Source organism: Pyrus communis, chromosome 5 (genome assembly GCF_963583255.1).
Source record: "Pyrus communis chromosome 5, drPyrComm1.1, whole genome shotgun sequence".
In the NCBI taxonomy this organism is placed as follows: domain Eukaryota; kingdom Viridiplantae; phylum Streptophyta; class Magnoliopsida; order Rosales; family Rosaceae; genus Pyrus; species Pyrus communis.
Genome location: NC_084807.1, coordinates 9,239,784 through 9,254,682, shown reverse-complemented (window position 1 = coordinate 9,254,682; position 14,899 = coordinate 9,239,784). Strand labels below are relative to the sequence as shown.

The 14,899-nt window shown below is 41.4% G+C and overlaps 2 protein-coding genes across 3 annotated transcripts; one reads left to right on the top strand and one right to left on the bottom strand.

Moving 5' to 3' along the window:
• Positions 1-476: 476 nt before the first annotated feature.
• On the top strand, positions 477-1,025 carry LOC137734262 (uncharacterized). The gene has a single exon (XM_068473557.1). It carries the CDS (start codon positions 477-479, stop codon positions 1,023-1,025), a length of 549 nt encoding a protein of 182 aa, XP_068329658.1.
• A 5,178-nt stretch (positions 1,026-6,203) lies between these two features.
• Positions 6,204-14,631, bottom strand: LOC137734665 (protein transport protein SEC16B homolog). 2 transcript variants are annotated; one of them, XM_068473924.1, is made up of 14 exons: positions 14,509-14,631; positions 12,089-14,302; positions 11,634-11,957; positions 10,686-10,796; positions 10,483-10,605; positions 10,157-10,333; positions 9,796-9,921; positions 9,561-9,695; positions 9,042-9,169; positions 8,814-8,922; positions 8,185-8,718; positions 7,626-7,751; positions 7,219-7,517; positions 6,204-7,112 (listed from the first exon to the last, which is right to left on the bottom strand). In XM_068473924.1, exons 2-14 carry the CDS (start codon positions 14,138-14,140, stop codon positions 6,581-6,583), a joined length of 4,776 nt encoding a protein of 1,591 aa, XP_068330025.1. In that variant the 5' UTR covers positions 14,141-14,302; positions 14,509-14,631; the 3' UTR covers positions 6,204-6,580. The 2 variants fall into 2 exon arrangements, with proteins under 2 accessions (XP_068330025.1, XP_068330026.1); XM_068473925.1 differs by having other exon boundaries at positions 12,089-14,268; positions 14,509-14,627.
• Positions 14,632-14,899: the final 268 nt, after the last annotated feature.

Sequence of the window (14,899 nt, the reverse complement as noted above, 5' to 3'; positions counted from 1 at the left end):
CGGACGAGCATACACTCACGGTTGGGGCCACATTCTGATAATCAACATGAGCAGCCTTCTAAGCGAAGTGTTCATTCGCGGCTAGGCCCGCAAGAGCATCATCCACATCACATCGGAGTAGGCAGCACGACGGACGGAGAGAAGCAGTCACTCAATTCGGCTCAAGTTCAACCAGCAGCCTGCGAAACCCCTCGCCTACTAGGAACGTACCACATTCATTGCATCCGCGGCATAAACGAGCTAAACACATAGGAGAGCAGCCTAGATTAGCAGGTCATGGCTAGGGGCAGCCGAGAGCTCCACTACCCCAACAAAGACAAATCTAGGAAGAAGTAGAGAGACTCTTGACTAAGCGATTGTGTGATTTCCAACACAAAGAGGTCACCGACGAGGCACTACAACGAAACGTGACTAACATAAGTAGGTCACCCTTAACGGATGAGATCAAGCAGGGAGAGCCTCCACGCGAGTTCAGCATGCCATATTTCATATCTTTCAAAGAGGATGAAGACCTGGAGGAACATTTAAAGAACTACCGAAGCGCAATGATCCTCTATCGAAACAACGACGATCTCATGTTCAAGATATTCGCCATCACTCTACAAGGTGAGGCACAAGATTGGTTCTACACCCTGCCGCCACAATCCATCTGGAGTTTTTACGAACTTTCTTTAATTTTCACCAAAGAATATTCATCATATCGCTCAATCAAAAAGAAGTCCGACCATTTATTTAACATCAAGAAGGACCCAAAAGAGTCGCTTTGTGACTATGTGAAGAGGTTCAAAGCAGAAAAGGGAAGGATAGTCGGATGCAACGACTCAATAGCTAAAGCAGCCTTCCAAAAAAGACTTCTGGCCGACTATCCACTATTTGGAAAATTAATCATGAAAGAAGATTTAACTCTGGCAAACTTCTTCACTTTAGCAGAGAAATATGCACTTTGGGACGAGGCTTGCCAATGCATATTCAAGGACTTGAAGAAGTACTTAACATCACTTCCCTACTATCCAAACCGAAAGTAGAAAATGACTCATTCACATGTTTGATGGTATCTGAAGCAGCAATAAACTCTACCATCATACGAGAAGTGCTGGGGGCCCAATAACCTGTATTTCATAGTTCAAAAGCTCTCCTTGATGCTATCAGAAATGCAAAAGCTAACTTTGGTGATAGTTGTTGCAACTCGAAAGCTTAAGTTTTACCTTCAAACGCACACAGTCATCCTCATGACGCATTATTCCGCTCAATCCAAACGCACGACGATAAAGGTGTAGACCCTGGTGGATGCAAAGTTTTCTGACGAACGCAACAACTCGGCCCAAAAGACACGCCAAGGGCAGACGAACACTGGAATAACACACTCGGAAGCAAGTTTTGTCCTCGTCGCCCCAAAAGATTCTACATAGGAGCAACATGTACCGGCAGTTGAGCACTACCTCCTAATGCGTGTCACACAGCCCTAGCTAACCCTTGCTCCATAATTTAGCTCTAGAATGGTCCGATATCGGCATTTGAGCATCTTCTGCTCCGTGTGACATGGCCCCAGCTCCACGAATAGTAAGGAGTTAGTACAAAAGTACGACCGCTGCCAGCGCTACAAGCCGATACCAGCACTGCCTGCCAGCAAGCTACACCCGCATACGAGTCCTTGATCGTTTATACAGTGGGCAATCGACCTGGTAGGACTTATGTCGCCTGCTACTGAGGGTAGATGCATGATGATCGTGGCAACCAACTACTTCACCAAATGGGTAAAAGCAGAGCCCAAGAGGACCACGACTCAAACGGACATAGAACACTTCATATGGAGGAACATCATTTGTTGATTTGGCATCCCACAGTCCATCGTAACTGACCATGGCCCTTAATTCATAGGCAAAGGTATGGTGAAGTTCTTCCAAAAGTATGGCATTAAGCAACATATGTCTATGCCGAGATATCCTCAAGGCAATAGATGGGTCGAAGCATCCAACAAGATGATCCTCTACTGCCTCAAGAAATCCCTTACCAATAAGAAGGGAAAATGGCTAGACAAACTCCCCGGATGTCTACAAGCATAACGCACCACCAAAAGATGAGCAATCGGTAAGACTTCTTTCTCTTTGGCATTTGGCTCAGAAGCAATCATTCACCCCAATATCATCAAGTTAAGTATCACCGCTCTACTACTAAGCATTAAGAAAAACAGTAAGGAGATGGCCACAAGTTTAGATCTGGCAGAGGAGAAGCGCGAGCAGACCATCACTCGCATCGCAGCCTACCAACAGCAGCTCCTCTCCAGCTACAACAAAAAGGCCAAGATCCGGCAGTTCCAGCCCAATGATCTAGTCCTAAGAAAATCCTTCATCATTGCCTATAGAGAAGGCTAAAAAAAGATGGATCTCATCTAGAAAGGTCCGTACAAGATCAGTAGAGTAGACGGCAAGAGTAATTACACTATCGCTACCATGAAACGACAAAAGGATCGAAAAGTAGTGGAACGCTTACAATTTGAGGAAGTACCATATGTGACCTCCCACTACATCAAAACCCGAAGACTCAAGCAGCTCAATGGGGACCACTTCACAAGCCCAGGACTATCCAGTTGTTATGCAGTTCCTACCTTACAGCTAAGTTCTCGTTCATTTCACTCGTTTTTTAATCATAACTTGGCTCGGCTGAATGCTTACAACAACTGGTCACTTTTCGACTTCAAAAGAAAACCGCGCCCTTCTTAGGGACTCATTGCAGGAATTGCGTCCCCCGAAGGACCAACCATGCTCTCTTGTGCGAGAGGGTAAACCAATTCCCTGACACCCACATGGGTTAGCTCTCCAAGACGGGAGGATAAACTCTACACTTCGAATATCCAGATGTGGATGAGCTTGGCTGCCCTAGTATAACTAGATGCATGATGGCTTGCGCCGGGATTCCTAGAAGTAGCCACAACGATCTTTTTCAAGGCTTAGCTAACTGAAGGATTTTGGGTCTCTTGGCCTATTCTGTAGGGAACCGGGCCCTAGAGATGGAGAGGGCACATTACGTAGTACATCCGATGAACAGCCGCCCTGGAACCTTAAAGCTGCTACCGAGTGCACTAAGGTAGCCTATGGTTTCCAAAAGACTGCCTACGGCTTACCCTTTGAGCAGTAAAGCCATGCTAGACTTATACAACCGTACATTCTTATGAAAGGTTAAACAAGCTAGCATGCATATACAAAGGTTTATCCACTGCTGACATGCTACGTAGTCGATAAGCTTCACATCTGCCAAGTGCGGAACAACTTACACCAAGTCCTAAAGTGTTATGATACTTGCTACGCAACCTACGGAATTGGAGAAAGGCAAGGTTAATAGCCTAGTGGTTACGCGAATTTGCCTGCTTCTGTAAGTAAGGCATCTGACTGCCAACTCTATGGCTAACAACTTTGCAAAGTTCTATACCAACACCTACGGCTGCATAGACTACGCGAGCTTGTCTGCTTATAGAAAAGTAGCACGCCTGCCATTGTTCTATAAAGTCTAAAGGTTAGGGCATGAACAAAAGAAGCAAAGATGAAGAAAGCAAAGGAAAAATGTTTATAAACAACTTGAAAAAGGCCAAAGGAGTTCAAGAAAAACAAAAACTACAAGGAAAAACAAAGAAAATCCTAAAGGCTACCTAGAAGACTACACTCCAGCAGCTTGGACATTCCATGATTACTCGGTCACCACATCTTCAGTAGTAGTGACGCCCTTAGCAGCGGCATCATTCAGCGCTTCACCCTCAACTGCCTTAGCTTGGGCACCAACTTCTTCAACTACTTCACCAATGGAAGCCTCAAAAGTAAAAACAAGCAAGTCTTCCAGAGAAATAAAGAAGGTCTCGAAAGCTCGAACCCACCATTCTCACCCTTCAGCTGCTCATTCTCCTCAAGCAGACCAACACGGATGCGATATAGCTCATCCACTTCCTTCTTCAAACTTTCGTTGATCTTCAATACACCTCGAAGTTCCAACATTTGGGGTTCAAGCATATCGACGATTCTCTTGAAGTGGATCACTTGATGATAAGCAACAATCAACTCTTCATCCTTTGCATAAGCAGTGAAATGAAGCTCAGAAACTGCAAACTCAAGATCTTGAATCTGAGCCTTGCTATATATGCATATATATGCATCATAGCAAGCAAAGTAGTCCTTCTATATTGGGTCGTATGCTTCACAAAGGAACTTGGGCAAACAAACCTTTCTAACGCCATCAACAAACTTGGTACAAGCGTCCATGTCTTCAAGCAGATCTGGTTTCAAAAGCACACAGATCTCAACAGCTTCCCTAGAAACAGGCTTAGTGGATTTCTCATAGCTGCCCACACGAGTAGTCTCCTTCCTAACAGGTGAATCAGTCTCAGCAGCAGAGGGAGTGGGCCTTAGCGCCACTTTAGCAGCAAAGTCCACCTTATCGTTCTTCATAATAGCAAGCCTTTCCGAATGAGAACCGGACTTAATTCCCAATGGACGTCTTGGCACAGACTTCAGCACTGAAGGCATGACAAGACCTCCACACTGAGCAATACTATCAACAATCGAATTAGCTATTCTAGACATAGCAGGCGCCACAGGCTCAGATTTAACAGCCTCATTTTTCTTCCTATTGGAAGGAGTCATGTCAATCATAGGCTTCTCGACAACAGGTGGACCCTCACGAACAGGTCAGGAAGTCTTCGGTTTTTTTTTAACCAGCATCTCTTGAGCAGACAGGGAATATCTCTTCCGCCTCTATCTTTTTTACCTTCTCTCGAGAGAGTAACCCACATTTCTCCTGGCGAAGAGAACTAAGTATCATTTTTTTCTCTCAGACCAACAAGCAGAAGGCCTGCATGCCCAGTATTCCAGCAGCCCATGAGGCCCTCGACCTCCTCATCTCTTTCAATCGTAGGCCTGGCCCCCGTCAGGTCCAAGAAGCCAGAAGACATAAGCCCTGCGACTCGCTTAACATTACACCTCAGCGCCTTAATCCGCGACCCCAGCCGCGCAAGCTGCCCTTGGCTCTAGCCACGTCGAGCAGCCCAAGCAGTTATCCCTACCACAACACCTTCTCAACCCATGCCAAGCCAACTCCTGGTCCCTGCCAGCCGACGTGCCGCACCACCCCGACGGTTGCCCTGCGACAACACTGTCCAAAGAGAAGACAAGGAAAATTAATTTTTTCTTAGGTCGGTGCGGCGCGGAGAAAACAAAGAAAGCAATGAAAGACGATCCTTTGCACGGGCAAGATATAGAAGATTGCTAGAGGAAGGGGAACAAATATCCTCTAACCTCTCTCTCTCTCTCTCTTGTAGGGTAGAATAAATCACTCTCCAAAATTGATTTAATAACCAACTTAAGGTGGACTTAAATAGGCTTTGAAAGAAATTTATTTCCCTTTCCTAGAAGGATCTAATTTCCTATTAAAGACATAATCAACATCAAAATAGGAAATAATCCTACGTTTCCTAAAGCAATAAGGTCTTTACACCTGTTGCCCTTTTCCTACGAGTAGCCCAACAGGTGTGGGGGCATTTGTGGAGCCAAAATATTCATAAAGCGACGCGTGGATTTTTGGATTAAGAAGACAAAAATACCGTTGAGGCATATCAGGGTTCCTATGCGTGAGTAGCAGGCAATCATCATCAACCAAGTCAGAAATGCTCAAAAAATGTAACAATTCAAAAATTCATCTCATCAAATCTATCTACAAGGTAATCCCTAAAATTTATTTCACCCCATATATCTTTTACCTCACTTCTCTTTTTTAGCTAAATCAATTAGCTAATTATTACATAACCTAATTATCTATTTATTCTAAATATTCTATAACCACCAAAAATTCCCCTTATGTTTAATTATCCAATTAATACCTATTAAAATTGGCTAATTAAACCAAAATTAAACCCAAAAACCCACCTAATGGCTGGCCACTCTTTCTCCTAAGAGGACCGGCCTATCCTTATAAATAGGCTTCCATTTTCACCAAAAGAAGATTCCACACTCGCTAAAATTCTCCAAAACTCTCGAAACACTTTTCTCTCTAAATTCTAACTTTTGCATTGGAGGTAAGCCGCCGTTCCCCCCCCCCCCCCCCCCCAAACAAAAAAAAAATCATCGTGAGCGCGTGAGGCTGTTGGCCTTGACCTAAGATGTTATTTGTTTTGTAGGTGTAATTTTGTCGAAGATCAAGGAGGAAGAAATTTGCATCCACAAATACGACTTTTTTTTTTAACGAAAATAAAAAAAAAAAATTAACAATGTAGGTTCTCACCTGCAAGGATTATTGATTTGGCAAAATTCTGAATAACATCCATCAAAGGGAGTAATGGTATATCTAATATATGCAATTACGTTACGCTACGAGACATTCCCTTCGAAAATTGGTACAACGGCTGCTTGCTTTGTGTTTCCTCAACGCAAACTGATTGCTGGTTTCAGGTATATGTGTAACTTCCTCTAATGGGGGCAAAGGGACTTCACCAAAAACCTGAACTCCCATCTGCGTCATCACCAAACTTGCAAAAGGATCCGGTGGTAACGCCCCCCACTATAACGCAACGCTCTATAGATTTACAACTATTCCCTACACCTCAGAGTGCAACTTCTTGAAGGTCGTCTCCAAAACTGCCACCACTACTTGGAAACTGCATCGGTGGTGGTGCACCGCTGTGTATGCGTGATGGTGGAGAAATACCGAGCGATTGTCCTAGAGGTTTTATTTCATTCCTCATAGAAGGATTGCTAGCATGATTAAGGCTTCCACTCCACGATGCTACGCGGCGGGATTCATGGGGCTCATAGCTATTACCATTTCCCATATCTCCGGCTCTCTTTTGTACAATGTTATCCATACTGGGAAACCGCTGCATGGTCATTGAAGACGATGTTGACGTTTGTGGAGTGGAAAATGCACTCTCAAATGATTTTGGGGGATTGTTGTTGGTCACCGTAGGTTCATGTGTGCTTTCTCCCGTTGTTTGAACTGTCTCTTCATAGGAAGTTACTGGAGCAGGGACGAAAATCTTGGGTTTGGGACCACCCCCAGGTTTAGCAGATGGAAGAGATGGTGACTGAAATAGGTTTGCTGGCGTCCCGCCGCCTTTGTTGAATGTATCAACATACCTAAGGAAATTTGAACACAACTTAGATTAAGTGACTAATCTGCACTTAAAAAATAAATACAAAGAAGAGCAATGGGGAAAGACAGAAAGAGAATCCTGGAGTCTACCTTGAGCGAACGCCCGAACGTCCACGTGCAGAGAACTGGTTGGAACTGGGTGGAATGAGTGGTATTCCAGAACTCGGTTCAGGGGACATCAGGCTTGGGATTTGTGACCCATTAACTGCAGGGAAACTTTTGGTTTCCAGTGCATCATTTATATTGTAATCTTGCATTCTATTCGGGAAGGCTGCAATCGGTGGTGGAGGTGGCAAGGCTGCTTCCTTGGCTGGAGGTTCAACACCTTCTTCAACCCATTGCTTAAGTTTCTCATCATAGTAAAATTTATTCTTTTCACCCAATTTAGCCTTCAGAGCAACAAAAAACAGGACAACTTGTGAGGTTAAAGTTAAACTGAGAATATATCCCCAAGAAAATCCCATCATTCAAACATAGTAAAAGGAATGTTTAAGTACCTGTCGGGATCTTTTCACAAATCCCAGAGTCTTCTGAAATATGCCAAAACCAAAACGAGATGACCCGGTAGATGTTGATGCATTTTCTTGCGGTTTAGAAGATTCCACTTTCTTGGATGAATCAACCTGATTGAACACAAAGTAATGGCTGTAAAATTTATTTCCACCAGTACAACACAGTTCAACTACGGAAATCAAGTCTTTGTTAGTATTGAGGTGAAATGTTACCAAATTGGGAAGATTGGAACTTGCTACGCATGAACTATAACGAATATGAACAATTTGCACAATCTACAAGTTGTTGCTTTGATGTGAATTTTAAAGTGAACATTTTCAAAATATGGAATACATTAATATAACAGTGGTTTACTCTAGCACTTCTCCAATACTGTAACACACATTGTACACTCTGAAGTTCAGTGGATTATTCATTTTCCTTTTTGCTTGCACATCGAAACCTCCCATTTACTTGTGAATTCTTGACAAACTCAAGTGATTTATATAATTAGAAACAAGGTCTAATAAAATAAGACTAGTGCCAGAAAAAATAAACACGTACCTTACTTGGGCTTCTCCCAAAGTCTGGTTCCGATATGCTTCTATTGGGCACATTTAGTTGATTGTTCTTGGCAGTCCATTCGCTTATTGGCTCCATCGATGCTGAAGGCATTAACGGAGACATAGCCATTGTTGATTGAGTATTGGGTACACTTGGTTCTGGTATAAACGAAGACACGGCCATTGTTGATTGACTATTAAGTACACTTGGCCCTGGTACAAACGAAGACACGGCCATTGTTGATTGACTGTTGGGCACACTTGGGCCTGGCGTAAACGAAGACACAGCCATTGTTGATTGACTATTGGGTGGACTTGGGACTGGCACAAACGAAGGCATAGCCATTGTTGATTGATTATTGGATAGACTTGAGCCTCCCGGTTGTTGAGCATGCTCATTACATTGGGCAATGACTTGTGATGTTGAGGGTGCAGGTGGAGGCAGGCCTCCAACAACACGATGAGCAGTATTATCAAATAATGTGAGCAATTTACCCATCAGTTTGGTCGGAGCTGAATTTGTACTGTAACCACCCTGTACAAAATGTTTTATGTAAGAAAACATATAGAAAAAAAAAATAGAAAAAAAAAAAAAAAAAAGAGGAAAAAAACTGGATTTTGGAGAAAAACCTGCTGATGGGCTCTTATCCGCTCCTCTAGCGATGACACTAACTGTCTCCATGTGTCCACTTCAGGTGCTCGACCATATTTCAAAGACTTTAAAATTGCTTGACAGTATCTGACCAAACATATTGTGTAATAAGCTAGAGGCAAATAATTTTTTTTTAAAAAAGCGACCACTTTCAAATTTCACCCTTAAGAATAAAAAGGGTCTAGATGAACAACAGTTATACTTACTTCAAAGCATCTGCAACTTTTCCAACTTCTGCCAACATGTGGGCATAAACAAGCTTATACGGCTGAAAAGGTAGTAGGAGAAACTGAGAATTTCCAAGAACCCTTGAGTATTCGTATAATTCTGTCCTCTGTCAATATAAAGTTTGGCTCAGTTAAACTCGGCTAAAGTAGTAAAACAAAAATTAATAATAATAAAAATAACAAAAGCAACAATAAAAATAACAGCAGCAACGACAAAAACAATAATAATAATAATAATAATAACAATGACGAAATACAGTTATTTTCTTCTTTCAACGGTGATACATGCTCCATATACAATTTAAAGAGCAAAAATTTTAGGGGATCCAGAAATCAGTATAATATAAACTCATTACATGTCAATTACAAGTGCAAAAAATTCCTGCATAGATTGACAATTGGTTTCTGCATCATGAAGTCTAAAAAGCTCCTGATTTAATTCAAAGTTCAATACAAAAACATATAACAAAAAATAAAAATAAAAATAATGTGGATCACCTGGATAGCCTCAGGACTGGCGTATGTTCGTGGATATTTCAAGTGATCTGCACCAATAAGACACAGTCTAGCACTGTCTGAATATGCCTCAAAATTGGCTTCTGCAACCAAATAACATATGTGTGCAGGAGTGTTCTGCAGAATGCTTTCAGTCAGGACAAAACCAAATAATATAACAAGTTTCGTATGTATAAAAATAAGAAGGAACTCGATCCAAGAAACACACAACATATACCTGTCCCCTTTCTTTCCATAGGCAATCTCCAAGATGGATGATAACAAGCTCATCATCTTTTGTTCTGTTAGCAGTTAATATGGCTAAATTCTCTTCCCATTCATCCAACATGGAATTGGCTCCAATCTGTGGTAAGGAATAGTCAAAATTTAGGCAAAAGCACACAAGGAAGTTCAATGATCATGACTATTCAACACAAAGGCAAGGTTTTCACTTCAGTTTCCTATTCAGTTGCATAACAAAAAAAATAAATGAATTTAAACGAAGATAGAAAACACACAGGTCAGAGTTTACAACGAAAACCCAGGTCTATGCCTACATGAATAACCCACTTTGTCCGCACCAAATAACTGTAAATCACCTGTGTGTGCTGTTGTGAATCTTGGGATACATTCATAGAATTATGTAGGCTGCTATCTGTAGTGGCATTGGAAAACACGTCTGCAGGCTGCCTAGCAATTAATAAGCACAAAGTCCGCAATGGTGATCCTGCTGCTAACTGGTTTAGTGCCATAAGTTTCACAGTATCGCTATAAAACTGCATGCAACATCGAAACAAAACCAGTTAACATTACTATAAAAAACAAATTCTAAATTAGATCGGACAAGCTTTCTTAGTATGTTTTTATTATATAAAAGGGATCGCCCAATATAAATAAAACTGAGAAATGATTTGATTGCAAGAACCTGTTCACCAAGCTGTGATGCAATGACAAGTGCTGGACCCCACAATTGACCATTCTGTGAACATTGTAAAGCTTCTTTCTTCCTACCAGAGACAAGAAGATTTTGTACCTCAAGAGCAGTCGCCTAAAGAAAAAACACATTCATTATGGAAGGCATTGAAAATTTATGTGTAGAGAGAGAGAGAGAGTTAGAGTATGACATACTTGACTTTGTGCTTCAGAAGGCAAGTTCTGTAACATAAGAGCACCATACTCATTGCTTCCCTTAGCAGAGGCAAAAAGCTTGGCAACGGCAGACTCCGGACTATCAGATTCCTAATTATATTTTTACAGAAGTGGTTAATAATCATATCACATGAGAACTGGTGAACCCTCTTGAACAAATAAAAAAAGTTCTTCATTTTCAATCTTCAAAAGAATCATTGAAATGCAGAGGATTTAGGGTTGAAATAGATACAGTTTGTTCTACAGAAAGCTCACACCCCAAAAGAAAAAGCAAAATAAATCGTAAATCACCAATTTCACTAATGTTAGGATGGAGAGGGTAATACAGCAAGATAACAACCAAATATACAAGCAAGCTGTCAGTATACACGCAAGCCATCTCTTTGGTTTTTCTTTTCCAACGGTAGAGAGCTTTTTGGTTTTATCAACGGCCACAATACCCCAACAAAATGAAGAATGATTTTCTTATAATTTAGTCCCTACATTTAGGGATTATACTATAAGGACCTCTCATTGCAGACAATATTCCTTTATGACCCAAATATTCCCTTAAAATCCCTAAACGAGTCCTTAAAGTTGGTGGTGGAGTCCCTACACGGGCTCCCATTGCAGATGCTCTTGTACTCTCCTATGATTATTTAACCATAATTGGCATACTATTAATGTTGTCGCATGAAACTTAAGTGACAATTATCACTAAATACAACACTTCTAATGAGAAAATCCATCAATTGAGCATGCCCCATCAAGGAAGATGTATAACCAGCATAATTAATATCATAGAATAAAAACTAGAAATTCACAAATTTGCCAAATTTCCAATATTTATGACTCAAATTGAGAATGATAATCACGCAAATAAAATGTGATGAAACATCCAAACAGGTCATACATAAACAGTCATTTACGAACCACAAATTAAAGTACCTTCAATGCTACATCAGTGCCAAAGGGAGATCGAAGTTTTCCATAATATTGGCATCCTATTTTTAGTAAAGAGAAAAGCAACCTCGAATGGTCCCTTTTTCTGATATCCATAGAAGCAGTTACACAGTTTGCAATATTGTCGTCTATCCATTTGTTTACTTCCCTACTTCCAACACTCCCCCCAACCAAAGGGCCAGGGTATGACTGTTGGCACAATGCATGGAAATAAGCACAACCATCATTTCCAAAGCTTGCAACATCAGTTTTGTCCACGACAACAACTTCCATCAGATTGAGAACATTAATCAAACCTCCTACAGAGTCCTTCAAATAACAAATAGAAAAGAAAATGAAATTAAGGCCTATGCCAACACCAGACATTTGAGTAGAAACATGTATGTATATATAAGTAGGTATGTGTCACGGGAAATTGAAATCAGAAGGTAAGGCTTGACCTGGCTTCCATATATATTGCTATTATCTTTCATGGTTATAAGTTTCCCACCAAATCCAAATGTAACTAAAGCATGTGGAGGATGTCCTGCAGATGACCTCCCTGCACTTGCTTCATGAGAAAACTGAGCTCCCCTTTCGATTGGTTGCTGTAAAAATTGTACTGGCTTGTGACTATCAAAGTTAGCAGGTGAGAAGTGTGTCACTTGGTTTGGCTCCTTAGCTTGATGATGATGATGAGATAAGTTTCCAGCAGGATTAAAGCTTTCAAACCCTTGAACCCCACTACTTAAATCGTAGCCATGACTTGCCGGTTGATTAAGAGCAACGGATCCAGAAGGATTGAACGCTATTTGTTGATTCACAGAATTGGTTACATGCCCAGTTGAGAAATACTGGGTCGCGTACTGCTGTGTCTCAGTAACACTAATAGTGTCACTTGCAGAAACTTTCTGATTATCCCACATGCTCGCATTTTTCTGATCATAGGTGCTCATAGAGCCATCCGAGTTTGCAACATCTGAACCATGATTCTCCACGTTTAAATTGTGATATTGCTGATTATACTCCACACTTGTTGACTGGTCAAAAGCTGGAGTTGAAGACTCCAACTGCTTCCATTCTTGGGTTATTGTGTCATAGTACCACCCGGGGTATTGTGGATCAAAAATCATATGTGCAGGGTAGACTGTGCTCCCGTTAGAATGTTGGTTCCAGCCAGAAACAGCGCTAGTTTCAGATCCCAGAGCCGCACTTTGAGAAACAGACTGCGCTTGTTGCTGTAAATAATAAACATCTGCTTTCTGGTCTGAAAAAACATTGTCTGCAGTTTGAGAATTCACATTTACCCTTTCCTGAACATTTGCATTAATGTTCAAATCTGCACTTGTATTCGCATTCACATCATAGCCCTCCAACTGATACCATTGCCTAGTATTTGGATCATACCTCCATCCCGGATAAAGGTTATCCCAATTCTGGCTACTATTTAACTCCTGCCCATCTGTACTTTGTTCCTTAACAGCCCCATAGTGTTGACCTCCTTGTTGCTGCCCATAACTAGAAACACCAGCAACTGAGCTCTCCAAGGCACCATCAGTGACATTAGACGTGGCCCAGGATTGATCTGTATTACCCAAATTTGCAAATGGGTCTCCGGAGAAATTTCCAAAGTCACCAGAAGGATCGAAACCTGAGTTAAATGAAGTCCATTGAACTTCTTTCACACCTGATCCCACTGATGCCAAGCTCGTATTCAAGTCCTGCCCATCTAAATTTTGTCCCTCAACAACCCCATAGCGTTGACCTTCTTGGTGCTGCCCGTAACTAGAAACACCTAAATCAGGAACTGAGTTCTCCAAAGCACTATCAGTGACATTAGACTCGGCCCACAGTTTGTCTGGATCACCCAAATTTGCAAATGGGTCCCCTGAAACATCTCCAAATTCACCAGAAGGATTCAAATCCAAGTTAAACGCACTCCATTGAGCTACTTTCACTCCTGATCCCACTGATGCCAAACTTGTATTCACCGTCCCATTCACTGAACCTTCCTTCCCTTTATCTTCCAATGCCTCAGCCTCATTTGTATTACCCGCTTTATCCTCCAATGCACTAGCCTCATTTCTATTATCAGCCATATCATCCCATGCACCAGCCGCATTTCTAATGTCGACTCTATCATCCAATAGACTAACCCCCTTTCTATTATCGGCTATATTATCCAATGCACTGGCCTCATTTCTAGAATCAGGTTTCATCGACTCACTTTCTTTAACAACTGCAGGGACCTGACTGACACCTAACTGTTCCACCACAGCCCCATCTTCATGACCCAATTCACCATTAACCCCAAGACTAGCATTGCCGCCCGTGTCTACTACTCCCACGGGACCTGCTTCTGAAATACTCAATTTCGAAAAAGCTTTTTCATCGACAAACTCTTTCTTCTCTACCGGTTTATGCACAGATTCAGTAAAGTCAATGTCATCATTAACCAATCTGTCAAAGAAATCCTCGTCTGTATCCTCCACCTCAAATGGAGAACTCGCCATCTAAACCACACCCTAAAACCCTCCAAATCAACCTCACTCTATCCAATCAAAAACCCACTTCCCCAAATTTTCTTCAGCCGACAAAATTCAGTAAAATTGAAGAACCACAGCATTCAGCCACTGAAAAACTTCAAAATTCTGAAATTTACTACCATTTACCATCTGAAACAAAATTAATAACGGCCAATAAAATCAAGAAAAACAAAATCAGGGTTCTAGCAATCCAATTGAAATCTGAAATTGACTTTTCTCTGGCGTGTAGGATTGAATAGTTGGAAATTAACAAAAAAATAAAAAAGCGATTCAGAGAGGACTGAATTAATATTTAATAACACTAAAATTCTGGGTTTAAAGAGTAATTAACTTACAGGTTAAACCCTAATGATTTCTGGGGAGGAAGTGGATCGGAGTCTCCATTGAGCCAAATCATGGATCTTGCAGCAGACTCAAAGCAGAGCAGCAAAAAGATGAAGGCAGCGCACCAAAGATGTTTGAATGTTTTTACGAGTGTGTCAAAGTTTGGTTTGGTATATATGTGGCCACGTGCCAATCGTCACAAGAGTTTTTTAGATCCACGTGATGCGATCTACTCCTATTGAAAACATTTCTGTCGGTTTGTGTCCGGCTCTGTGAACTACGAGTTTAACACCCGCATTGTGTCACTTAACTTGTTTTAACTATGTAAAATATCATTGTATATGAAATACGCTGTATTTTGGGTGTGTCCGGTAAGTTGTTTATTTATTTTGAAAATGAGTA